Genomic DNA, 27,759 nt, shown 5'->3' with positions numbered 1-27,759 from the left:
AAGGGACCCCACCAAACCCTGACTACCCGTGGTCCTTGCCAAGGCCTCAGTTCGTGGAGGCTCCATATCTCTGTTACCTAAACCCAAAACGTGAATCATTCTTGATTCTTCTCTTTCTCATACATCTCTCACTGGGAAATCTTGTGGACTGTACCTTCGATATGCACCCATAATCCACCAACTTCTCACCTTCACTGCTACCACCTGGTTTAAGCTACTGTCATTCTTCCCCTGGATTTCTGTGACAATTACTGGGATGGTCTTTCTGCCTTTACACTTGCCCTTCCATAATCTGTTCCACATGGCAGCCAGAGAAGAGAACTGTGAAAAATGATTGCCCAATCTTGGTGCTTCTTTGTTCAGAACTTTGCAATTTTTCTGGATAAATGCCAAGTCTTTGGAACTGCTTACAGCCACTGCATGGCAGTACCTGACCCACCCCCTCTCTCCTGAGGCACACTTGGCTCCCCACATCTCCTCAAAGACACATTCTCCTCACATGCAGCTCCTCTGCCCACAGCCATCTTTCCTCCTTCACTCCCTCAAAGGCTTTACTCAAGACCTTTCTCCTTGAGGTCCTTCCTGACCACCTGTTTAAAATCACAAACCCCAAGTACTTCCAGGTCTTCTTACCCTTTTTTCATAGCACTTACCTCATTCTAACATGCCACACATGTAAGACACCATGTTCGGTGCTTTCTGGCAGCCACCCCGTGAGCAGGGGATCTTGTTTCCCAGCCCACCCACACTGTCCTTAACTTTACACTATTTCAAAGTTCTTGCAAAGATTCATTATAGAAATTAAAAGGAAAATCTTTCAATTTTCAGAATCATGTAGCCTCAAATTAACTAGCCCTGTGGTAAAAACAAAGTAGTTTTCCATAGTAAATAAAATTTTCTTCTCAATTTTAGAAATTATTGAGTTTCTATGCCTGAGATAGTACTGGTGTTAAAAATTGATACTCTTTAAAGGCCTAAGGTTCAAAGACCATACAGTATTTATTTTGGCAAAAGGGAAATAATATATTCTTCATTGCAAAGAAATGGACCAGGAATTATGAGGAAGGTTTGGGCAAAAACTGTAAAATAATCAGTTTCTTTGAATTAAAAAGCTTCAGTCACTATTCATATTCTGAAATTTATCAAATCTGCTCTGCCAAAGGTAGAAACTTCACATTCATCTTACTCCAGTGGCAGATTCAGACATTACTGTTGAGCTGGCTCATGTTATAAGACAGAAAGATTAGGATTTGGGGCCTTTGGGGGCAGGGTGGCCTTGTGTCTTGAACATTATATTCTGGTCAGACATAGCCTTCCCAGCATTTCAAGGCTGCTGTCCTGATTAGGACTAGTAGCATGGGGTCCTGTTGCATTGCATTGAAACCCAGCATTTAAAGGCACCCCATCTTCCTGGCATTCAGGTCGAAGCCAGCTTGTGCTGTAGTGCTCTTTTAAGAGCACAGAATTCCAAAAATGTCATTTGTTTCTAATAATAGACATGATTGATGAATTAAGTGTAACCTGTGACCTCAAAGGAATGTGCTGGGTTTGGGGCCCACATAAACTGAACTGAAATATCTTAATGATGATGTTTGCCTTCAAGGCTATCATCTTTGGAAGAGTCACATTATTTCAGGGATCCCACCACCATGAACAACATGTTACTGCTTTCAAGGCTGCAGTGTGTTGTTCTGAATATCATGAGTAATAGGAAGTGCTCATGCTTTGAAGATAGATTTAATATTTGTATATAGCACAAAGAATTTAAAACTAAGTCTAATGAATAAAGCCAGTAAATGTTGGATGATGCCTTTCTTGTTTTAAAAAGAAAAATGATTATATATAGCTCATGGTAGAGTGCTTGACTAGCATGCACCAGGCCCTGGGTTCAGTCCCCAACACTTCAAAAACAAACAACAAAAAGATTTTTAAATATAAATATCAATTAATAAGACTTTGCCAGGGGGCCTCAGTGGACAGTGATGTAGCATGGTCATTGAAGGGGGTTTTTAAGATATTTTTAAGATATTTTTAAGATATTTTGACTAATGTGCCACCCCTTACATGTATCTGTAATATTTTAAGATAACCTCATTTTAATGAATTTGAGTGTAAAAGGTTTTATCTGTGTCTATACATCTAAATATTTTTATAGTTATATCTATATTCAGTGTCCAGTTCCATACTTGCCAGACTCTTAAGACACTCAAATGAGAAAAAAAAAAAAAAGAGGGAGGTGCTCACATTCCAAATCCAAGTAAACAGTGTTGCCCCATTGAAACTCAGAGCCTTTGGAAATCTGGGACTTGAACCTTAAAAATATTCATCAAAGCTATGTGCAAGGATCTTGTGAGAAAACATTTCCTACCAGTTTTAGAAGAGTATAGAGAACAGAATTCAACAGCTAGTTGTACCAGTCTTCCGCTAAAGAGTTTCTCCTTGGTTTTCAACTTGCTATTTAAGAAATTATGGATCCTGATGAGCAATTGGAAACCCTTCATGAGGCACTGAAACTCCTGCCACCTGCTCACTGCGAAACCCTCCGATACCTCATGGCACATCTAAAGAGGTAAGTGACAGACTTGGAGTCTTACTCTTGTTTTGCATCCAGATATTAAGAATAAAATGGAAGGACAATTGATGGGCTGAATGGATAATTGCATAACTATATTGTCCCTTGTGAGAAACCGCACTATTTGAATGCTAAAAATATTCTGTACTACAGTCCCCAGTGCAGACCCGATTCTGACATAAATGTATTGGCAGTTCCAGGATGTTTACAAATATGCTAGAAATACCAATATTCTGCCAATGCACACACTAATTGTCGTGGAATGGCAAAGTGTCGTAGCTGGAAAGACAGTAGCACTGTAAAGCAAGAACAAAGCAACTTGTGAGGTGGCTTGCTCACTCTCTCGCTGCTAACTAAAAACATCAGAGTTAGTGATGAAGTTTTAGATTGTTGAATTAATGTTGTCATGGCTGAAAAGTGTAAAAAATGATGGGGTAATGGAAGAAATAGAAAATTAAATATTTCAGCTAGTTTGAATTTAATGCTTTAAAATGATTGATGGTGATGAAGCTTTATTTCCTGTTAGTCATGCTTGATCTATACCAGTTGAAGTAAAATTCTCACAATTATATTGTTAGTGGCTTTAGGGTTTCAAAATATAAAAACCATTTAGAAACAACAACAACAACAACAAAATCATATGCCCAAAAGGCAGAGTTATCCAAAATGATATTTTAGTCACTCATGAAGTTTACATTTTCCCTCTTTAAAAGCATCATTAAAACCTTTGTTTAATATGCTTACATCTCCTCTTATAAATTCATTTGTTTCCTATTTGGATGTAATTAAGTGCTCCACACTCAAACAAAGGAATAACTCTGAAATTATAGTCTGTGTTATTGCTGTGATAGTAAATGATTAGAAACAGACTTCCTGATGGTGTCACTTACTCTGAGCCATTTCCTATTAGTATTGCAACTATTCTCTCCCTGTACCCAGTAAACTATTCAGCTTGCAGAACCACGCCTACGAAGCAAGAGAGCCAGGGTGGATGGAGGGCAGATGGGACAGTCATGGTGACTGCTCTACTCCATGCTAATGCACCCCTGCATCTATGGATGGGGCAAGAGAATACACATAGAACTGAACTCATAGCCCAGAGCATTCACTCAGGAGTGAGTCTCTGTGATCCCTGGGAGTTTAAATTCTTTTTTTTTTTTTTTTAAGTGGACACAATACCTTTCTTTAAATTTATTTGTTATGTTGCTGAGGATCAAACCCAATGCCTCACACATGCTAGGCAAGCAGTCTACCACTGAGCTACAAACCCAGCCCCCAGGAGTTTAAATTCTTCATTAGCATAATCTACTTGAGGGAAGTCAGTACTTTGAAATTACAGAGAAGAACAGAGAAATAACCTGGCAGAAGATGATAAGTGGGCATAAACCTTTACTGTGAATCTCAGTATGTTTCAGCGCTCAGGCATGATGAAGAGCCCCAAGTCATGTGTTCCTTCACTTGTATTTTGCAGGGTGACCCTCCATGAAAAGGAGAATCTTATGAGTGCAGAAAACCTTGGAATTGTTTTTGGTCCAACCCTTATGAGATCCCCAGAACTAGACGCAATGGCGGCATTGAACGATATACGATACCAGAGACTGGTGGTGGAGCTGCTTATCAAAAATGAAGACATTTTATTTTAAATTTTTAATTTCAAGGGAAAAGAAATGTTTTACAGATGAAGGAATGTTTTATAGTAATCTAATTGGCTCCATTAGCTGAGTTATTTCTTGGTTAGAGGTTTGGGCAAATAACCACATTAAAATGAAGGAACTTTCTGTCGTTTCTGTAGCACTGCTCAGCTGTCCTTGTAAAACAGTGAACACACGCTTTCCGGTTCTAGTAATCCTGGGTGTTTATCATGTTAAGAGAAACTCAAGCTATTGCATGATTACCCCCTACTTGGTAAGGAAACCCCATACCAAGAAAACAGCAGACCTGCACCTGCACCGCCTCCCCATCCTGGGTAGTCAGTGGTTGTGATCCAGCATGTTTCACAGAGTAACCTGTCGTGACTTTGCTTTTGGGGTCCATGCCTTTGGTTTCTGATGCTTGTATAAACATGCACACACAAGTGGATAAACAGCACCCCTGGCTGTCGCATTACCGTAGACTATATCATATGCCAACTCGCCACAGATGGTTTATTTCCAGTTTTTCTTAGCTCTTCTCTAACATAGTACTTTCTTTCCAGCAAAAGCAAAATGTGTTTTCAGATTCGTTACTTTAATAAGTTATCCTACCAATAAAAATGTACAACACAGAGCATCTTCTGTTAAATTATCTTTGGTTTTCAGTTGTAATTTTGTATTTTTATCTGGCATGCATTTATTAATTTATTAAAATTGGCTTTTAGAAATCAAAAATATTGATAGTTTTATTTGGGGGGGTTGCCATGAGTGAGAGTATTTGGGAAAATGTGGCCATTTATCTAATACTAAGTACTTTCCTCTCACCCTTTTGTTTACTATTAAAAGTTTTGTGGTGAGTTCCTAAAATAATAATTTAAAACTGCTTAGAATCATAACATTCATTCTTTGAATTTATTTTTCTTCTCATATTACTCTGGCAGAACTCTAGAATATTTTTTCTACTTTTTTGAGAGGGCAAGCTATAAGGTCCCTCTGGATTCATTAGAAGAAGAAAGAAGGCTAATTTAAAAAGTGACCATTTTTAATAATAATAAATTGTTCCTTTATTAAGCCACAAAGTTTTGGGATGTTTGGTTTTATACCTGTGTTAACCAAAAGTGAATGTATGGCTATCATATACTTATTTAGTTATGAAAAATAAGTTATACAAAAAATACATTAAAAATAGGAATAAAAAAGCTGAGATAAACATGAAATAATTAGCATTTTAAAACATTTCCCCAATTATTATTTTCTTATACCATTATGTACCTTGGCTACAGGCACAATATACACAAAGGCCAGTGGATGAAACCCCTCTTTTACATAGTCTTATTGGTTAATTGGTTCTCCTTCTAAGAAGACTGGCTTTCAAAGATTTCTTCAAGAAAACAAAACAAACACAAATATTCAAAGGATAAAACCAGAATACAGAAAATATTAGTAATACAGAAGCAAGGAAACTTGCCATTTTGTTCAAGACAGCTAATGGTTTTCCAATTCTTATTACAGGTTCTCTGTTAATTTCATTAATCAGAACTGACAAACAGTGGACCACAAAAATTTTATATAATCAATAAGACTATGTAAAAGTGACTTTTTCTAATATTTGGTTTGTTGGGAATATCTGGGGTTGACTTGCCTTGAGACACCCCCACCACATGGAGTGAGTCCCATCCTGTTTACACGAATGCCAGGAACCCAGGATCTGGGCAGTACTGTCACTAGCCACCCATGTGGCTTTTTGCATATGACTCTCTAGAGTCTTTCCTGGTCTAGCAAATGAGCACCCATCTAGAACTAAGTTCTACTGTAAAAAGTAAGACAATATTAGTAGCCAGGCATGGTGGCACCCACACCTATAATTCTGGCTATTCGGGAGGCTGAGGTGAGAAGATTGCAAGTTTGAGGTCAGTCTGAAACAACATAGTAAGATCCTATATGAAAAAAGAAAGGTAAAACAATAATAAGACATTTATGAAGTTTCAAGACTACCCCAAAGATAATGGGAAGTGAATAAAACATGAAGTTTTTCCAACTCCGTATTTTCACCTCTAGGCTGTAGTGAAAAGTTGGTGATATACTTTCAGTAATGTTTACACTGAGAAAAGTGTAGTTACTTGGCATATTCCATCACAGCTATCTTCTCAAATACACTGATAAAGTATAGAGATTTGTTATATATAACAAATTTTTTTAGAGGCCACTTAAAGGCACTATACATTAAGGCAGTGCTTTTGACCCATGAAATGCACTTGCCAGAGAAATCTGATCTAATGAATTATCCCTGAGAGGTAAACCCACCACACTGCACATGCTCATTGCTAAACTCTGATCTCTACCCAATCTTCTTTTTGAAGAAGAAATTCAGTTGGGAAGGAATACACTTTATCAGAATATGCTCACCCTGGTTTTTTCCTAAAAGAACTGGACATGTAGCTCAGTGGGAGAGCACATGCTTGGCATGCATAAGACCCGGGTTCCATTGCAGATGTGCTCTCTGGGAGCAGTGGTCCACACCCTTAATCCCAGCTACTCAGGAGGCTGAGTATAGGAAGATCACATATTTGTGGTCAGTCTGAGCAATTTAGCAAGGCCTATATCAAAAAAAAAGGGTTGGGGATCTTGCCCAGTGATACAGTGCCCCTCAGTTCAATTCCTGGTATCACCAAAAAAAAAAAAAAAAAAAGTTAAGAGGGTATACTCTCTAGAACTAGAGGTATATCTGAAGGGAAGGAATACCTATGAAGATACCAACCCTCCTTGCCCTGTCTTAGTAAATATTAAGAAGATGTTCAGAGAAAGTTTTGAGCCCATCTGCAGACATGGTTATTGTTGGCCATCTCTGTGAAAAGTGCCCTTGGTTGCTTTTCTAACAGATGGTGTGGGGCTTGTCCCCTCAGGGCATGCCAGCACAAATCATAGCTCCCTAAGCCAAGAACACACTTAGATAGTTGGGTGGCCCTTCCATGAAATAAAGAAAAATTCCCAGCCACTCAGGGAGGTTTGCTCAATAATTACCTGAAAACTTGTATACATGTCATTCTCAGGAAGTGGGAAATTTCTTTAATCATGACCTTTTGGCAAGGTGCAGTGGTGCAGACCTGTAATCCCACTGACTCTGGAGACTGAAGCAGGAGGATCACAAGTTTAAGACCAGCCTAAGTAATTTAGTGAGACTCTGTCTCAAAAAGAAAATAAAAAATCCTGGGTAGCTCAGAGGCATAAGACTCCTGAGTTCAATCCCCAGCACCCAATAATAATGCCTTTTCGTGAGGAGGCAGGTTTCTGTTTTCACCAGTCTGGAGTGGGTAAAAGTGTTACTTGTGTTCAACAGAATGAAAGATTGAACACCCCGAACACCAAGACAAGCAGACGGGAATGTGGTACCAGGGATTGAACCCAGGAGCGCTTAAGCACGAGCAGCATCCCCAGCTCTTTTTATTTTTTTGAGTCAGAGTCTCACTAAGTTGCTGAGGCTAGCCTCAAACTTGAGACCCTCCTGCCTCAGCCCTTTTTATTTTTTTGAGTCAGTAGTTGCTCTTGGGGAAGATGGAAACTTCTGCCCTTTGAGAAACAGGAACCATTTTGTAACTTGTTGGGGCATGTTAAAGGGGTTGTTCTGCTTTGCCCTCTTGTCCACCTTCACTGCCCCTTGACTCTCAATTGCCTACCCTTTTCTATGTCAGAGGGACCAAAAAGCCTCTCCATGGTCACCCACTACAACACCATCTTCAGTGTTAATGCCTTTCCAATTTCTTTGTATAGCTTTAAAGAAAGAAATGATTGCTAAATCAAGGATTTTTCCCTTCTCCACAATTTTTTGGTTTTAATGCAAGTTATTTATACCAACTTGAAATAGTTGAAGAAATAGTTCTTCAGAAGAAATAGTTCTTCACCAAAGTGGGATTTTAAAATGTGTCTCTTAGGGGAAGAATAGATGTCTATCAAAATTTCTGTTATTTAATGAGCTCAAAGGGAAACCCTGAGGTTCAGGGTTCCAATCGTTAGTTTTCAGTTGCGCTCCCCGAATAGTGCTGGGGATCAGATCCACGGCCTAGCACTCACTGAGCCACATCCCCAGTTTTTGTGGGGTTTTTCTTGTTGTTTTGTGGTAGGTTGAACCCAGGGCCTTGCAAATGCTAGGCCAGTAACATACAAGTGAGCTATATCTCCAGCCCCTCCCAGTCATTTTTTTAACAAGATTTGTTTGGCGTTTATCACCCCCAAAGTTAATTAGGTATTATAGCCAAATCCACTTGAAAAACAGGAAGTTTTTTGTTTTGTTTTGTTTTAATGTACACTGGAAACTCAGGGTACCCAAATTTCTTCTCCCGCCTGTGTATTCTAGTTATTGGAAAGTTAACTTCTTAGGGAAAGCTTTAGGAGTTTTTATGATTTAATTTACTGGAATAGGATTAAGGGACACACTTCCTTCCAGGAGCCAAGACAGCTCTATTCTTTACCTGTATCCTCACATATCACACTTCCACCTCACATCGGGGCCCCTCTGACTGGATCGGCAGGCATTGTGGTGAAGTACAGGAGACCAAGAAGGGAACAGCATTGTCAAAGGCCCGTCAGCCTCTCTAATTTTTAGAGATCTAGTTCATACTGGCACTGTCTTTCCAAATTAAAAATAATAACAATGATCAATTCCTACATTCATTGGCACATCTGCCCTGCTCACTCCATTGTGGCTTCCTGTGGGCCAGGGGCCATGTTAGGACTTGGGACAAGAGCAGCTTCAGTTCTCACAAAGCTCGCTGGGTCCATTTAACCCCAGTCCAGCTTTAATTTTGAACTTTCTCTCACTGTGCATTTTGTCCCCGCTGGGCCTCAGCACTAGACATTGACAGAAATCTCCACGACAGCCTTCCTGTGGGAAAATGTGAGCTCACCATTCTATTTGGTACTTAGAAGTTGACCTTAAACATTCCCTTGAAAGGAGATGGATATGAAAATGACTTCATCAGATGCAGTGAATTCACTTGGAAATTATTAAAAGCATAGCAACCTGGCTACCTTTTCCTCTGGGAGAGTGCATGCTCTCTGTACTGGGACATCACTCACAGGACAGCTCCACTCCATCCCCCTGGAGGACACATTAGTCCCTCATGTCCCCTCACCAGATGTGGTTAGCAGCCCCATTGTGTCCTGGCACCTCCTCATTCTGGCCAATTCCATGCACAGTGGATGGTCATTCTGCAACAAGCGATCGACTCTACCTCACAACTTGGAGTTTCCCTGTGGTATACAGTTACTACCCCCACTGTCCAGTGTGTGATCATCAATGGATGCCAAAAACCCTGGAGAGTACCAAACCCCACATATACTATGTTGTTTTCCTACGTATACATACCCACATACACTAATTTAATGCCTTTCTACCTTGTCTAAGCAGTTATCGGGCTCGGTGGCTGTAGCTTTTACAGTTTGAGATGTGTCAGCCAAACTAGTTTCTTTTTCCTTCTTCACAATTTCACAGATAGATTTGTTCTTACCATACAGCTCAGCAACCTCAACATAAGATTATCTTTCCTGAAGCAAGAACTTTTACTTTTTCAATTAAAGGAGGCAATTTATTGCTTCCTTTTGGCATATGCAAATTGCCAATATCATTATACTTGCACTTGGAGACCACAGTCAATCTGATAACTGAGACGTCTACTAAATGACTAGAATAGAATACCCTGGATGGATACGCTGGACAAAGAGATGATGAACATCCTGGGTTGGAGCAGAACAGCTTGACATGTCATCATGCTTCCGAGAAGAGTCTACAGTTTAAAACTTGAATTTTTTTTTTCCTGGAATTTTCCATGCAATATTTTCACACAGCAAGTAACTGAAATTTCAGAATGTAAAATCGCAGATAAGAGGGCACTCTACTTTAATAAGAAATACATTTTTTTTTTTGTCTCCAGTTCCTGGCATAAAATTTCCCTGGAATTTCCTGAGTGACGAGAGCATTTTTTTGTTACTCATAATGAGCCCCTTTTGATTGAGCTGGAAGTGACTTGGGGTGGGGCTCCTAGATGGCTTCAGGATAGAGCTGACTATAAGAAAAAGCAAGTGATTAGAAGTTTGGAATTTTCTGCCCCACTTGTTGACCTCTGGGAAGGGAAGGAGGTCCTGGAGATTAAGTTCTACAAACACTCTTGAACAACGAGAATTGATGAACTTCCAGGGTAGACGGACACACTGAAGCTCCATGCTGCTACCTGCCCCCCATAACTTGCCCTATGCACATCTTCTATTTGGCTGTTCCTAACTCATGTCCTTTATAGTAAACTGATAAACATAAGTGTTTTCAGCAAGTCATCACATCTAAGGAGGGGGTTGTAGAAACCCTTGGTTGGTAGCCTGTCAGTCAGAAGTACAGATGGTACCCAGGGACTTGCAACCTATGTTTCAAATGGGGGAAGTCTTATGGGACTGAGTCCTTTAACTTCTAGCAGCTGACACTAACTCAGGGTAAATGACGTCAGGATGGATTTGAATTATAGAATACCCAGTTGGTGTCTGGACAGTCAGAGAACTTGTTGGTACAGAAAAAAATCCACACATTTGCTTTCAGAAGTGTTGTGAATATAAATACCCCACTGTTACATAAAAACTTACAGCAGGAGGTTATTTTGGACTAAACTCCTGCAGGAAGGCCCCCAACAGACCATGCTAAAAATCAAAATGGAGTCTCTCAGGCTACAGTTCCCCTTCACCAAGTTGAAACTAAGCTGTTTATCTAACCTGTTTGTCTAAACCATAGTTTAGAAAAACTATGATTAGAGAAATCCAGATTAGAGAAATAACAGCCAAGTTTCCTAAACAAGCCAGTTTCAATTGAAATGTTAATGAAGTTCCTTCTGCCCTAATCCTTATACACAGGATTGTGTAAATATAGGTAACCTGATGTTAACAAGTTAATTTTCTATCATTCTTCCTATTCCCAGCCTATAAGGAAAGTAACTTTTAAATGACCAATCCACATTTTGATTTTGTTTTGCTTTCTTCAAACTTTTTCTCTCTATAAAACCAATTCCCTTGCTCAGTTCATTGGAGAACTATTCTGTTTTGTGAAATAAAGTGTTTGCCTGATTCTAGAATGGAAAATAAAATCAATTGCTATCTCTAAATCATTGTAATTTTTTCTTTAACATCACTCACCACTTACCTAAAAGAGACTGTGACAATATTTATATTTTCCAAATAATAAAGAAGGGAATAAAATCTAAACTTGTTGTTTTCCCTCAGTTTTATGTAATCAGGGAATTAAGTTATAACATCAAATCCTCTAGCAAGTTTATTAATGAAGGTTGTATTAATTCTTATATTACAAACTCAAAGTTTGTTGGTTTCAACACTCTTGCCTTGAAGTCATTAGGACCTCAGCAAATGCTTTAATAATTTTTAAAGTATTTATATTTCACTACTTCTGTATATCACGCACAGATCTCAACCCAGGTGATAGACTCATACATATTGGAACCAAATCAAGAGAGAACTAAACTAAAAGATTATGATTCATCACCCTATATTGCAAGGAAAATCCTGAGTTTTATTGTTCTCTCCTGAAGATATTATATTTTAATAACAGTTTAATAACAGTTTGCCAGTCGTAATGTACTTTACAATGTAAAGTTTCCCTTATTTCTTATTCAACCAAATAGCATAAACACCAACCAGAGGGTTAAGCGCCATGTTGCTGACCTGAGGTTTGGAGTTCTGGTGACTCTTGGAAGTATCAGGGGTTTTATTGTTTTCAGATATATTACAATTATATTGCAGCAGGAAGCATCAGTATGTAAGGCTAGGAATCTCAGGGTTTTTCTAGTTCTGAAGCATAACCACTTAGCCGCTCATACCACTGTGGTCAGACACAAAAAAGGTGAGAAAATCATGTTTTTGAGACTAAATGATGCAGTGGAAGAAATGAGCAAAAAGGGCCTCCTAGAGGTAAAAGGGCATAAAACTGGAATATTCTTAAAATATAAAAATATCTTGGTTACCATTATATCAAGCTTAGATCAGTTGGTTTCCTCTGACATTTCCACAGGTACCACTTGGGCACCATCATAGGCTTGCACATGCAACAAAGTCAAGTCCTAGCCTGGTGTTTGGATGCCTCCCCACACGCAAGGACATTTTCCCAAAACAGTTTTGTTGGGCTGGGGATGTGGCTCAAGCAGTAGCACGCTTGCCTGGCGTGTGCGGTGTGCTAGGTTCGATCCTCAGCATCACATACAAATAAAATAAAGATGTTGTGTCCACCGAAAACTAAAAAATAAATATTAAAAAAAAAACACAGTTTTGTTTTGTGCTGTTGGAGAATCAAACCAAGGACTAAGGCAGTTTTTATTCTTTCCAAAGAAAATACATAAGAATAAGGAATAACTCATTGATCTTTTAAAAATTATTACATTCAGACTATGAGAGGAAGGAGGCGAGGAGGGAATGCAAAGGGCAAGTTCAAGCACTTCAGCACCAGCCTGTCCGTCCTGGGTTCTGGGATTGTGGGAAGAGGCTCTGGACCTGCCCAGCAGGCACAGTCTGTAACCTGCAGTGTTAGGGCTCCAGGCCCTCAGGCTGTTAGTGGCCTAGCCCTTCAACTAGACCCTGCTTTGACCCACTGCCAAGGTTCCTGAATTTAGCATATTCATGGCCTGGAGAACTTGATAAAGTAGTTTTCTGGGCCCTATTTCCAAATTTCTGTATTAGGAACCCTGGTATCAGACACCACCCCCACCCTCCACCCCTCCACCCCCACCCCCAATTGCATTTCTAACAAGCCCCCATGTGATTCAGACACCTGGTCCCAGGATCACACTCTGGGAAACACTGGCCCAGGGCCTCTTCATCCTGGTTGTCCATTAGGAACACCTGAGTGCCAATGAATTAGTCTGGGCAGACAGGTGCCAGGTAATGTTAATGGATCCCCTGTGCTGACTACATTCAGCTTCATTTCCTATTGGTGTTTTAAAGTTCACTGATGGCTTGTTCTAATCAGGTATCATCAAACAGCAGATATAGAGAAATTTCTATATAAAGACCCTAGAAACAAGAGGCAGGACACAGCACAGCATGCAGGACCATGTGGGGAGGCACCAGGATCAGTTGTCAAGCAGAATGGGTGAGGGCAGAGCCTGACATCACAGAAGGCAGGGAAGGTACCCCAAGTTTAGAATCAGCTAGTTGACCAATTCAGTGGGTGCTGGGCCATAGGAGTAGTCCCTACTTGTCTGGTAGCTGGCCCTTGGATAGGGGCAATATTGGCTTGGCATATGAAGGCTTGATGAAGGGGATTATTAGGAGTATGGGCTCTGGATTGGTTGGCTTGGGTATCAAAGGCAACTTGGAAGGGGAGTCCTTTGCTATCTCTAGGAATTAACTAGCCTTGAGAAAGGCAGTCTCTCTGGGATTGAGGCCCCAAATACTAGAGCATCAAGAATATTGAAAATAAGAAAACATAGTCAATTCAGTAGGCTCCACAACTTCCCTTTCTAGTCATCTCCCAGGTTCTGACCTAAGTCTGTCTCTGTCCCCAATACCCTTCTTTCTTATTGAAACTGTACTCTAGGTTGTAAAGCTTACTTAACCTAAATCAGAAAAAGGAAATGAACCTTTATCAATTTTCATAAAAATCACGCACGAGAATGAATCAGTGAACACCTACATATTAATTAAAGCCCTTAATTAGGAAGAGTAGGGAAGTTCCCTAGAAATTAATAAAAGACATTTTTATGCAATAGGCACTAAACTCAAGGACCTTACTACCTCAACAGGTGGTTCATGTTAGAAATAACTTCAGGGAGAATTGTGTATTTCCTGGACTGCATTCGGTGAGCCTACTGTTCCATAAATGTGACAGATGTGGATTGTTCTGAGAACTATGATATCTGAGCTCAGGAACATAACACCCCAAAACTAGCACTTTGACATGCCCTAGAAACTGCCTCAAAGTCAAGGTCCCTCTAACCTTGACTTGTTTCTACCTCAAACTCAAGAAGACGCTCCCTCTGAAATTGCATCACCTGCCTTAAGACCTCAACATCAATGAGAGCACAGTAGCCTTCCATTGCGCCCTAAAATCTCACTCTCTATCACAGAAAAGATGACAGACCACACTTGGACTGATTTTCATGGGACAATATCTTCCTCTTGGGTTCATTCCAACTCTTAAAAGAATCATTCATGACCCAGGTGTGGTGGTGTACACCTGAAATCCCAGAGACTCAAGAAGAGGGTCACCAGTTTGAAGTCAGCCTGGTCAACTTCGTAAAACCCTGTCTCAAAATAAAAAATAAAAAGGGCTGTGGATGTAGCTCAGTGGTATAGCAACCCTGGGTTCAAACCTCAGTACCACGGGGGGCAAAAAAAGCATTCACAAGTTGTCCCCAACTTAGTCATTCTCCCTAGTAATCATTTACTGTCCCTAAAATTGCCTACATTTCCTTTTACCCTGTGATGTGGGTATTTAAGCTTCAACCATCTGGCCTTGAATTTCATGTTGTATGTGAACCCCATGTTTGTACACATTAGTAAATTCACAATGGCTCATTCTCCTATTGATGTGTCCACTGGTGGTTCACTTCAGGAAACGTTGAGAGGGGAGAGGGGAAGCTTTCCCTTCATGGACACCCTGTATCAGCCCAGCACAGCCATAGGACTGAGAATGCAGACCACTGTGTCAACATGGCTTCATTGTTTATTCCAGGAGATCTTTGCCCAAGGAAGATTATAGCCCAATATTTCACTTTTACTTCAGGAATTTCCTGCTAATGAGTTTGCCTGAAATAGCAGATGCTGGGGCCAGAGCTTGCTAACCAAGCACAGCTTACCTGCCAAAACCTTCAGTATCCTGCTATGTTCACCAGTCTTGAACTACCATAGTCCTTGCCTTGAAAGGCACATCTTTGCCCACTTGAGCCCAGAACCCCTGAAACCCTACAAGATTCTCCTTGATGTCCCCATACTGAGGCATAGCTTAGACACTGTGGCATTCCCTTACTGCCTTGAGTTCTCATTAATTTAGTATTGTTCTATTATGTGACCTGGTATTGTACTGGGGAACTCAACATTATTTCAAGAGCAAAGGGGCTTATAATCAAATAAGCTTGGAAAATGCTAAATACAGATTACACTGTTATGAAAACTATAATCACGTTAGCATAATAAGACTTCAGGAAAGTTCTGCATTTAAAAGATAGGAGATTAAACACACTGGCATCTTGTGCAGGAGAATCCTTCTGCAAACTTACTAACTTCTCTAAGAACATTTTTTTACCCTTAATATCAGTTTTTAAAACATGGATTTAGGTCCACTCTTTTATAATTCATGACAAATTAAGGGCCCTGACCAACTTGCAGTTAATGTGAGTGAGAAGGCTCCAGGTTCTCCACACTAGAGGTGCCCTTATTCAACAAAAGCCTCTGTGCTAGGCTGGCACCCTGGCTCCCCTAGGTAGGAAAGATTCAATTTTTTTTTTGGTAATGGGACCCAGGGTCTCACACATGCTAGGCAAGTGCTCTACCCCTGAGCTGCATCCTCAGCTCTTTTTATTTTATTTTGAGATAGGATCTCACTAAGTTACCCAGCTGGTCTTGAGCTTGCAATCCTTCTACCTCAGTCTCTTAAGTAGGAGTTTCCACATTCTTAATGAGAATTCCCTGGAGTTCACCCATCTGACTGCAGATGGCCATCACAGAAGGCCTCCATCCACTGTGTCTGAGCAGAAGAGCCAGGAGGTTTTCTCTCTCTGGACTCCCAAAGCCCCTTGAGCAGCCTGCCCACTGCCTGCCACAGGCTCTGTGCAGAAGGAGTGCTCAGAGACGCCTACTCCTGGGAGATTGGAGGAAACCTCCTTCCAGAACCTTCCTGGCTGTCCCATTCAGGGCAGCTAACTGCCCTATCATTTCCACTCTGGAAAACCCCTGGTTTTGTCTCAGCTTCAGGAGAAGAAATCAATAAGATATCAGAACATTCTAGGATTCAATGTCCTCCCCATGAAATAAGTGTGTAAGCAAAGACGTTTATTGGCCTCACCAAATCAAGGTTACTCAAAATACCAATGAGCGTTTTACAAGTGCGATCCTTGAAATGTTCTCATTAAGGATCACTGTTGACTAGCATAAAATGCAGGTTTTTAAATATCAATTCTGATACTAAGTAAGTGATAATTTTCTCCTGTTTGATATTATAACATTCTCTTTAGTTCCAATAAAATAATTTGAATAGAGGATGGTGTACATTAAGATGGAAATTCCCATCATCCTCCCATCTAGAGATAGCTTACTCAATTATACCTGTGTGTTTCAGTTATATAGATACATAAATGTATGTAATGCAAAAGGTAAAAACGTGTAAATATATGCTATGCATTTAGACTTATACATATATATTTCTCTGATTGTATATGTACCCTTGATATAAAAAACGGATTCATTTTTCAATAACGAAGAATAATTAATCACCATTAATATTAATTATAGTGATTAAAAGGAAACATCTGTTAAGACAGGCTGGAATCCAGAGCTCTGGCTGTGTGTAGTGAGATAAAGCAGAGCTGCCAATGGGAGGAAGTTTAATAAACCACTTGGAAAGAAGGGAGTGTGGGAAGGAAGAAGCAAAGGAGGAAAGCAGAAGGAAGGAAGGAGAAAAGACAGGCATGATCTAAGACACTCAGGCGAGGCCCTGCAGCCTGGGTTTCTGGAGACACTCCCCACCCCCACCCCCACATGCTGTCTCATCATTCTGGCTCTCTGCTGCTTTCTCAGATTTCATAGCAATCCATCTGCAGAGGAAGCCAGAGTTTTTTATTTTTTTTATTATGCTGCAAAACCCATTCTGTTTCAGGTCTACTGAACTGAACATGGGCTATGGCAAAATTTTTCCCCGCCTCCACCCCATGAACTGCTCACTGTTCTTTCTTCTTGTTCCAGCTTTATAAAGGGGGAGAAGTGACGGTTGGCGTAAGGTCATTCTGAAGGAGAGCTGAGAATTTCTCATAAGAAATAAATGCCCAGTGACCCTGCATCTTCCCAAAGCAGGGTATCCAGGAGCCTTAGTGGCAGCCCAGCAGAAAATGGCCCAGCTCAGCTTTAACCTAGAGGCAGAGAAATTTGCAGTCTGCTGGAAAGAGCTTCCCCTCCCTGCCAAAGACCTGCTCAAATGCAAGAAAGGGCGGTAAAGAACAATCCCTGTGATCTCTCAGCAACACCCACGGCTCTTTTCTTCCTGGTATGTTCTTTGCACTAAAAGCTTGTCCCAATCAAAGAGAATCCAAAGGGCACACATGCTAAGTTAGTTCTTGGAATGCCCAAGGCATTCTATGATGTTGTGGGGAAAGGTTTCAGGCTTGCCAATTATAAAGACTGCATTGCAGGAGGGATGAGGAAGATACTGACCAGCCAGGAACTGGGGCCCCTGAAACACCAAAATTAAGGCTTACTTTTACACCCACAACCCTGCAAAGCTTTCCTGTGGTCAGCAGGGGAGGACAGCAGCAGGGATGATAGATAGGCCACTCCCATGGGTAAGAGAGGCTTAGGAAGCTGAGCAGAAAGGGGCAGGTGGCCTTGTTCTGTGCTAACCTTTCCAAAATGCTATTTGAAAATGGTACTGAGAGTGTACATTGGAAGAAAGCACTTGTTCTGAAAGATTGAAGGGGTGGATGACCCCTTCAAAGGGGTCATGATGTGGGTTCAAGGGATTCATGTATTAAGGATCTAATCAGTACTGGGGTTTTTAATTGAAAGCAGGACTCACTGTTCTTGGGATTACCAAGGGTTTGTTTTGGTTTTCTGGCCATTTTGAATGACCATTTTGAATCCAATTCACTTATCCCAGTACCCTGGAACCCCAGAAGGCTTCAGGTATATTGCATTCCTATAGGACAACAACTTTCCTGAGTCTCAGTGACTTTCAGGAGGAGCTGAACTCTGCCTCAGGTTAGATGGATCTCCAGAATGTCCCTAAGAGACTAGAGCCATTTGCCAGCCCCAGCCCTTGAGGCCGCCCTACCACAATAGGTGCTGTCATCCATGTGCTGCTGGGAGGGGCTGAAGAACAGAGGCTTACCAACGGGTGGGTGACCTGGCAGGGACGTGGTTGGTTGCAGTGGAATCAGGTTGCCATGGGGATGAGAGGTTTTCAGCTCAAGCTGTTTGAGAAGCAAAATTTCCATTGTGTATATGTAAACATACTGTAGCATCTTTGGTTTTTAAATTCTTTTTCAAGTAGCATCCAGGGTGGGTTCATACATTAAAGAATGCATGTGTCTATGTGTATGTGTGTGTATACATATATGAAATTCCCCAGGGCACAGCTCCGTAGAGGGTGGCTGGTTTCAGCACTTGTTTGGGTGCTGAAACCAAAAATATAGAAAGGAGGGGACAGGGCTACTTTTCCAGAAGCCCCTGAGTCCATCCAGTCTGTCAGGCATCTCTGCCATATTGCCAGGGGCCAGTCAAGGACTAGGATGAGCACCAGAGATAGGTCCAGGACACCAGGTAGGCCCAGGACAGTGATACAATAATCTCTTCTCCCCCTTCAATTTTATTTTTTTGAACCCAGGGGCACTTAACCAGTGAGCCACATCCCCAGCCCTGCCTTCAACTTTTGACAAACTTTACTCACAAACCAAAGTTCCTTCTTTTTTCCTTATCCCCTCACCCTACTATGGATCAGAATCTGCTTATCAGAGAAAACATTCGGCTTTTGGTTTGGGAGGATTGGCTTATTTCACTTAGAATTCTCTAGTTCCATCCATTTACCTGCACATGCCATAATTTCATTCTTCTTTAAGGCCAAGGAATACTCCATTGCGTATATGTACCACATTTTCTTTATCCATTTATCAGTTGAAGGCCATCTAGGTTCATTCCATAGTTTAGCTATTGTAAATTGAGCTGCTTCTGTTTAACTTTTTGAAGAGCTGCCAAACTATTTCCCAAGCAAGCTTCTGTGTACTTTTGATTAATATGTTTCCTAGGATAGATGAGAATTGTTCTCTAATGGGATTTGGCATTAAGCATATATATATATATATATATATATATATATATATATATATATTTAATTCTCTCATTCATACATCAATTTTTTTCTATTTTTCTCTGAGGGTTTCTGTGTGTCTTCTTGGTTCAATTTTCTTCTATTGAATTGATTACATATAACATATCTGGGGATATCACTGAATTGATAATCTATTGATTCATTGACCTAGACTGGCAATAATTTGGGCAGGGCAAATTCTCCTGGTTTTCCAAACCCTTAAGCCACCTGGTGAATCCAGCAACACTTGAATTCCACTACCCATTCATGGGGACCTTCATCACCCTCTTTCACCCCACAACCCGTCTCCACCCAGTGTACCCTCAGGAACTCAGAAGCTCAACCAGGCCCCCACAATTCCCTGAGCTCCTTCTCAAGACTGCATGGTACTGCGGTCTCTATTGCCTGCTCCTGCATTTTTCTTGATTTTCATGTTTTTGTCTTGAAGAGAGCATATTCCTACCCTCACCTTACCCCACAGACCAGGGGTTTGGGCTAAGACTAAGCTCCTGGAACTTGGTAAAAGAGCACACTGACAGATGACTGGCCATAGATTTTGATGAAACTGTTTGAGATCCTGAAATAAAAACAGCCTAAGAGGAAGAAGAAGTTGTTCTAGATGTTCCAGACTTGGAGACTGCAGGATCCTTCTGCTGCATTTTGCTTCTTTTCCTAGTATTTTCATTGTGAATATAGCATATATTTTTTTTTTGAATTTTAACATTTATTTATTTTTTAGTTCTCGGTGGACACAACATCTTTGTTTGTATGTGGTGCTGAGGATCGAACCCGGGCCGCACGCACGCTAAGCGAGCGCGCTACCGCTTGAGCCACATCGCCAGCCCCTTCACTATTTTTTTTTTTTATTTTATTGTTGGTTGTTCAAAACATTACATAGTTCTTAATATACCATATTTCACAGATTGATTCAAGTGTGTTATGAACTCCCATTTTTACCCCGTATACAGATTGCTGTGTCACATCAGTTACATTTCCATTGATTTACAAATTGCCTTTCTAGTGACTGATGTATTCTGCTGTCTATCCCATTCTCCACTGTCTCCCCTCCCCTCCCCTCCCCTCCCCTCCCTTCCCCTCCCCTCCCCTCCCCTTCTCTCTCTCCACCCCCTCTACTATAAATCGTTTCTTCCACTTATATAATTTTTCTCCTACTCCTCCTTTCCTCTTATATGTAATTGTGTATAACCCTGAGGCTCACCTTCCAATTCCATGCAATTTCCCTTAACTCTCACTTTCCCTCCCGCCTATCATCCCTGTTTAATGTTATTCTTCTTCTCCAGCTCTTCGTCTCTACCCTGTCCTTGGTTACTCCCCTTATATCAAAGAAGACATTTGACATTTGTTTTTTAAGGATTGGCTAGCTTCACTTAGCATAATCTGCTCTAATGCCATCCATTTCCCTCCAAATTCTATGATTTTGTCATTTCTTATTGCAGAGTAATACTCCATTGTGTATAAATGCCACATTTTTTTAATCCATTCATCTATTGAAGGGCTTCTAGGTTGGTTCCACAATCTTGCTATCGTGAATTGTGCTGTATATAGCATATATTTTTAAAAAAATACTTGGGGGCTAGGAATGTAGTTCATTGATAGATACTCTGTATATAACTCTGAGCAGAGAGAGAGAGAGAGAGAGAGAGAGAAATATGTGTAATGATAAACTTTTACACACACATATATATTTTTTTCAGTTGTAGTTGGACATAATATATTTATTTTATTTATTTTTTATGTGGTGCTGAGGCTCAAACCCAGCACCTCACATGCACTAGGCAAGCACTCTACTGCTGAGCCACCATCCCAGCCCTGTAATAATAAACTTAATGAATAATTACAAAGATTAAGCAGCAGAGTATATCGCCCAGCTCTCCAGGACTCCCCATCTACTCTGGGAAACCCTGGCCAATTCTAACTCCTTCCCTCCCTTTTAGCCCTGTTCCAAATTTCATAATTTAAAAAAAAAATTTCCCATATTTTACCACTCTTGTATGCAACCCTAAATTAGGATTCCAGTTTGCGTGTTTCTGATCTTCACAGAAATGAAATAATGTTATATGTATTCTATTTGGGTTTGCTTTGCTTACTTGACTTTGTGGGTCACATTCATGTTGCTGCACCTTACTGTAATTACTTTGTCTTTACAGATGGATAGTGTTCCATTGTACAGATATGCAAAATTCATTTAGGACATATATGCTATAAATGCTGATTGTCATTGGGTTGTTTCCAATTTGAGGCTATTAAAAAAAAAAAAACACTCTGATGATCCACCTTTGCTCCGTCTCTGGGAGCAGAGTGCATGCGTAGGAGTAGAATTGTTAGATCGCCCTGTGTATCTTCACCTCTACCAGTGAACGCATATCAGCCTGTTTTCCTAAACAGTTATGTCATTCTCACCCCTGCCCTGGTGAGAAGGTGCCTGCTGCTCCCCTGCTCTCCAACACTTGCAAAACACTCAACAAATCCATATAGGCTGGGGGCTGTTTATTCACTCTACCAGAGCTAAAAATGTTTAACAGCCATTCCTTGACCTTGGCAGCCTCCCAATCCAGGGGCTGTTAGAGATCCTTCTACAGGAACTCCAGCCCCAGTTTCAGGGTGGCCAGGCAAGAAGGACCCAAGGGCACGTTGCTGTCACCCTGAAACTGTGAACTCCAGCTATAGACCTGGCCAGGAGGTCATAAAATGTACATCAGAGACTCAGGATACCACTGGCTGTGGGTTTACAGGGAGCTCAGGTATCCCCTAAAAACTGCTCTCTGCTCCCTGCTGAGCTGCACAACTATACCACCCTGGGCTTGGCAGCTTCAGCATGACCAGGGCTGAAGGGTCAGCGTCACTTGGTTCCTGCCAGATGGAACTCTCCCTTATGCTCAGAAACTGGGGCTGCCTCAGGAATAGAGCAGAGATGCTATACAAGACAAATTGCTATACCGGAATCAAGTGTGTAAGCAAATAAAAAGTTCATCAATGCCTTTTCTTGGAAAAAAATCACGTACCTCCTTATTATAACTTCAAGCCATAGAAGTAAGTGCAAAGAACACAAAATCACTTCAAATTCCACCACCTAGAAACAGCTATCATCAACATTGACAATATCTTTCCACATCTCTCTCAGCGCAAATATATGGGTGGAAGGATAGATAGAGGGATATGTGGGTAGATGAGTGGACACAGGTTATAAATACAGCCCTAGAAAAAACCTACTGTACATGTCACTTTAAAATAAAAATATATTCCTCTCTTTAAAATCTAATATTTGTTGCCTTTTCCCTCTAATTACAAGAATGAGACATTATAAATGCAGAAACCTGGAGATCAAAAACCACAAAGACAAAAATAATCATTTATATTCTACCACCAGAAGATAACTATTAACATATCTGCATACATGTATATATACATATGATATAGAATAAATTATGTTCTCTCAAAATTCATATGTTGAAGCCCTAACATCCAATATGACTAATATTTGGAGACAGGATCTTCAATGAGGTAGTCAAGGTTTAATGAGGTTATAAAGGCTCTTATCCAATAGGATTGATGCCCTTATAAGAGGAAGAGATACCACAGCTTGCTCTCTCCCCTTGTGCAAGAGGAAAGGCCATGTGAGGACAAAGTGAGAAGATGACCATATGCAAGCCAGGAAGAGAGTCCTCAATAGAAACCAACTCTATTGGCACATTGATCTTGGAATTTAGAATGGGAAAATATAAATATCTATCACTTCAGTCACCATCCTGTAACTATTTTGTAATGGTAGCACAAGCAGACTAATACAACATAAAATCAATATTGATAATGTCTTCATCAACATAGCATAGCAATACAACTGTCATCCAGCCCCCATATCACTTTTTAGGTTTTCAGAGTGTCCAGTGGCCAAGGACTCCCAGGCAAAGCCAGCTCCAGATCCTGGGCTGGCCTATGCAAAACTGCAATAGCAGTTCCACAGGCTCAGTAATTACCAAATTCTCCTTGTACCCTGTCAGGGCTCAGTAATCACCAAATTTCCTGCTGCCCATTTGGAGCCAAAAGGAACCAGAGGACCAGCCTTCACTTGCTAAGTGGTAAGTGGTAGCATTTTGTTTCTCAGATTGACCACAAACTAAGATATGCACGTGTTTCGAAATAGCCCAAGCAGACCATTAATATAGACAAGCAGTATATAAATCTGCATCTTCAGAAAAGATCAACGGCAACAATTTCTAATATAACTAACACAAGTTTCTCATCATGGCAATAAACTACACCAACAGTTCTCTGGCTGGGTCTCCAGGATGATGACAGCAGCTCAGTGCACACTCACAGGTCACAGCCATTCAAGGCTGACAAGGCAACATGTGAGGATTCTCACCAGGCCCTGGCCCCAGGCTGCATGGACCTGCCCTCCTTCTCAGATAGGAGTCATACAGCCCTTACTCCTTGGATGCACAGACAGCCTTTCATATCTACAGGTTCTACCTGCAGATCCTTCTATGGATTGGAAGTATTTGGGGCGGGGGGGAATTCCAGAAGTTTCCAAAAAGCAAAACTTGAATTTTCCACTCACCAAGCATTATGTTGAGGCCACGTGAATGAAGTGTTTTATGGGGACAGTGAGCTGCGGCCTCCCAGCATCTCACAGGTTGTCTCTCTCCAGCACCTGCTGGAGCATGGTTCCCCTGGAGCCCTGTTTGTGTACTGTGTAGTTAGGCCTATGGTGGCTGCACCTGTAATGAACACATATGAATTTTTTTTCCTTTGGCATTATTTCCTAAACATAATAACTATATTACAGTATAGTTATTATTTACATAGCATATGCGTTCTATTAGGTATCATAAGGAAACTAGAGAAGATTTAAAGAATACAGAAGCATGTGCAAAGTTATATACAAATACTATGTCATTTTATGTAATGGACTTGAGTATCCATAGATTTTGGTATGTGGGGGGTGGGTCCTGGAACCAGTCCCCCACAGACACTAAGGGACTTAATGGTGCTTAGTGGTTGTGAGAAGGGTGACTGAGGATGGATACTTTCAATCCCAATCTAACCTGAGTAGAATACAGGAAAAGGGAGGTATGGAGTTCCTGAAGGGAAGTTCTTCAGGACACTGGGAAAGGCTCTTTGGAGCCTGGCTGAGACACATACGCTTAAAGGATGGTCACCAGCTGGCATTCAAAAGCTCACCTCCCTGGGCATCTCTCAGAGCACAGTCCCATGTCTCAGAGAATCTTTGTCCCTGGCCAGGTGGGACAGCCTCTTGTGTGTTAACTAAAAAGCACAAATGAGCCAAAAGTTGAGGCCAAGTACCTCACCTCCACAGCTAAAAGGCCTTGAGTCAAATTTTAAAACAAGCCAAGTGTGGTATGTTTACCTACAATCCCAACAACTCCAGAGGCTGAAGTAGGAGGATCCAAGTTTGAGGTCAACCTGGGCAACTTAGCTTAGACCCTGTTTCAATATAAAAAATAAAAAGAGCTGGGAATGTAGTTCAGAGGTATAGGCCTCCTAGGCTCAAGCCCCAGTACTGCAAAATAGTAACAATAATTATATTTTTGAAAAACATTTAGGAAATAGACACGATAAATAAAAATCTGCTTAGTGTTGGGAGCATATATCAGTGGTACAGCCCCTGCTTAGCACCATAAGGCCCTGGGTTCCATAGGCAGCACTAAAAAAAAAAAAAAAAAAAAAAAAAAAAAAAAAAAAAAAAGAAAGGATAAAAAAATTGCTTAAGTCTGCCCAAGAGTTAGCTCAATGATTTATTTCTCTCCCCTTTGGGTGAGCTGGCCTCTGTGTTTATACCACTTTCTCGAGCACCAACCCAGACCCATGCTTTGGTGAAAGGCCTTTAAAAAGCTTTGGAAAGCTGGAGTTTGAACTGTCCACCTTCTTCCTCATGCTGCAGAGAGGCAAGGCTGTGTCTAGGTAATGACAAGGCCTTGTTCATTATCCCCAGGCTCTAAGCCCTTACTCCTTCTTTCCTGGTGCCCCTTCTTACCCAAGCCCTTATACGACCCCCACACTCAGGGCACCCACCTTTGCATGTCCTTACCATTCCCCACATGGGCATCAAAATATCTCTGACTTCCATCCTTAGAACTGCCCCACAAGCCATCCCTCAGTAACCTAATGGCCAACTCTGTGTGAAGGGCTGGAGTTATTTATATATTACCATCCCCAGGCAGTAGGACTGCATTTCAACAGAGTCCTGGAAAGCAACGCTATACTCTAAAAACATGGCTCCCACAGGGAGTTGTATGTCCCAAGCCTGGTTGTAGGGACCCTGCTGTGGGCAAGCAGGACACAGGGACCCCTGACATATAAGGGGCTACTTACTCCCTCTATGCCTGAGTTTCATGGAGCTGGGTGAGGGGGACCAAGGAAAGAGGGTGCTCTGCACTCCTGCTCTGGGCCCTCTATGTGGGGGTGCACAGCAAACTAGCTCTGCTCCTCCCAGCCGCAGCACCAGCTGGTGAGCACTCCAGATCTTTCTCTAGCCCCCATGCCACCTCCTCCTCTCACCTAAAATGGGAGGAGAGGGGGAGGAAATGCTGCCTTTTCCTCCTGGGCTGAATTTATCCCAACTGCATGCAGACCGGCTGCGGAAGCCAGGGAGAAGATAAACAAAGAATCTTGTTAGAATTTTTCAAAAATCTCCCGGTGTTTCTCAGCCCACAGTTTTCTTTCTACCTTGCTGGGGGAGGAACTCTGCCTGACTCCTGCTGCTCCGAACTGCATCTGAGGGGCAGCCTCCTGCTCCCCAGCAGCTTTAGACCTGGCTTAGATTTGTGTCACATGTTGGGAATGAGAGCTTTGACAGGTGCTTGGCATTTTCTAACAGTTCTCACCTTTGTTACGCCTACTAGTTGGCTACTGCTGTCAGCCACCAGCTCCCCGCCTCCTCCCCAGAGCAATGGTACACTGATTTTGCCTCATTCTGTCCTCACTCCCAATGGAGATGGCAACAGCCAGGGGGAGAAAGGAATGAAGGGCACAGATGTCCACCAAGTAGAACCATCAAGCTTGGAACCAAGACATAGGGCGTAGGGGCAGGAAGGGAAAGCTCAGTGGGCCTTGTTAAGTCTTCATTGGGGACCAAAGTGCTGTCTGATGTTTCCTTCTGGAAAGTGGTTGAAGCAGCACCAGGACTCAGGCTGAGTGGGTGTTTACCCCCCTTACTCTGGGGCACAGGCAAGTGGGTGGGCTTGGCCACTCAGGGACCCTGGACTTAAGTGAGGAGTCACAGTCTTGGCAGGGCCAGAGGTAGGAACCACTGCGGCAGAAGGGGTGCAGGTGGAGCCCTGTGTCTGCAGCAGTATCACTGTCCAAGGGCCGTGAAGTCCAGCAGTCCACCGCAGGCACTATGGAATCCTCACAAGACTGGGTTTCTGGTGTGTTTTGGCATGGGCCTGGCCGTGGCAGAACCTGCAGGCTCTGTTTTCCCAAGCTTGTCCTCCAGCCCTCCCTATGACTCTGAGCCCTGTCCAGCCACTCAACATGCTCCTTTTCTGCTTCAATCAGCCCAACCTGGTTGCTGCTGCTTACAACTGAAAGCTCCAACAAATTTCCCAGGCCTCTGGGCTCTGCTTCCAGAGACTTCTACCCTGCTTTCTACATCCTTTCTACCAGCACAAGGCCAGAGTAGGCTGACTGTACCCAGACTAACTGAGCACATCACCTATCAAATTAAAGGGATACATCCAGATGTGTCATCTTTCCACAAGGCCCTGGGCTTGATCCCAACACTATTAAAAAAAAAAAATCATCCAAATTTTGAATGGGTCCTACCACCCTACCTCTATCAGTGGGTTTCCCCCATCAACCAAGTGAGAAGATCCAGGACTGGCATATCACATAGGCAGTTGAAGACATCTGATACATGAAGGCCACCAATCATTAAAGTTTGATGTCTGAGAAGCCCAACAGAGTCCCCTGTTCGGTTTCTGATCAGTTTGATTCAAGCCAAAGTGGTCTAGTTGGAGGTTATTTCTAAATGGGGCTTTTGTTACTAAAAGTAAGGTCTCCAGAGCCTGGACTGCCTCTTCCCACCTTCCCACCTTACCAGGAAATGGATACTTACAAAGCCAGTTACAGCCCCACTGCCTCTTACCATCCACATCAGGATGATGGGTAATCACCACAATCCCTTTGTAATAACAAGTCAAAAACCAGGCAAGTATTTCCTTTTGCATTTGCCCTTTTGTGCTGGCATTTTTCTCTCTGTCCAGCCTTTAAGTGCCTGCCTGGCAATGTTAATTATTTAAACTGACATGGGTAGGCCAGCCAGAACATTCCTCTGTGCCATGAAATTACTGTTTGCTTCTGCTGTCAAGGGTCAGAACATAAGACTCCTCAGAGAGCAATCACATAACAAGAAGAAAGTGGTTGGGTTTTTTTTTTTTTTTTTTTTTTTTTTACTCCTTAGATCTGTGGGAGGGAGCTGAGGCGGTACCATGAGGCTCAATTGGAATTTAAACCTGAGTGAC

At 41.7% G+C, this 27,759-nt stretch overlaps 1 protein-coding gene and 1 long non-coding RNA gene across 10 annotated transcripts in view; one reads left to right on the top strand and one right to left on the bottom strand.

The window, feature by feature from the left end:
• Positions 1-4,922, top strand: part of CHN1 (chimerin 1) — a 187,427-nt gene extending 182,505 nt beyond the window's left edge. For all 9 annotated transcript variants that reach the window (XM_081260669.1, XM_081260670.1, XM_081260676.1 and 6 more), the window contains 2 exons: positions 2,464-2,569; positions 4,044-4,922. In XM_081260669.1, coding sequence (XP_081116795.1) covers positions 2,464-2,569; positions 4,044-4,215 — 278 coding nt within the window. In that variant the 3' untranslated portion in view covers positions 4,216-4,922. The remainder of the gene's footprint in view (positions 1-2,463; positions 2,570-4,043) is intronic.
• LOC308631251 overlaps positions 1-27,759 on the bottom strand; it is a 930,091-nt gene that overhangs the window by 654,690 nt on the left and 247,642 nt on the right. The gene's annotated exons all lie outside the window — the stretch shown is intronic.

Source organism: Spermophilus citellus (assembly GCF_964194105.1).
Source record: "Spermophilus citellus genome assembly, chromosome: 11".
NCBI classification, from domain to species: Eukaryota; Metazoa; Chordata; class Mammalia; order Rodentia; family Sciuridae; genus Spermophilus; species Spermophilus citellus.
Note: the sequence above shows the minus strand (reverse complement) of the source record. Positions and strands in the feature narration are given on the sequence as shown.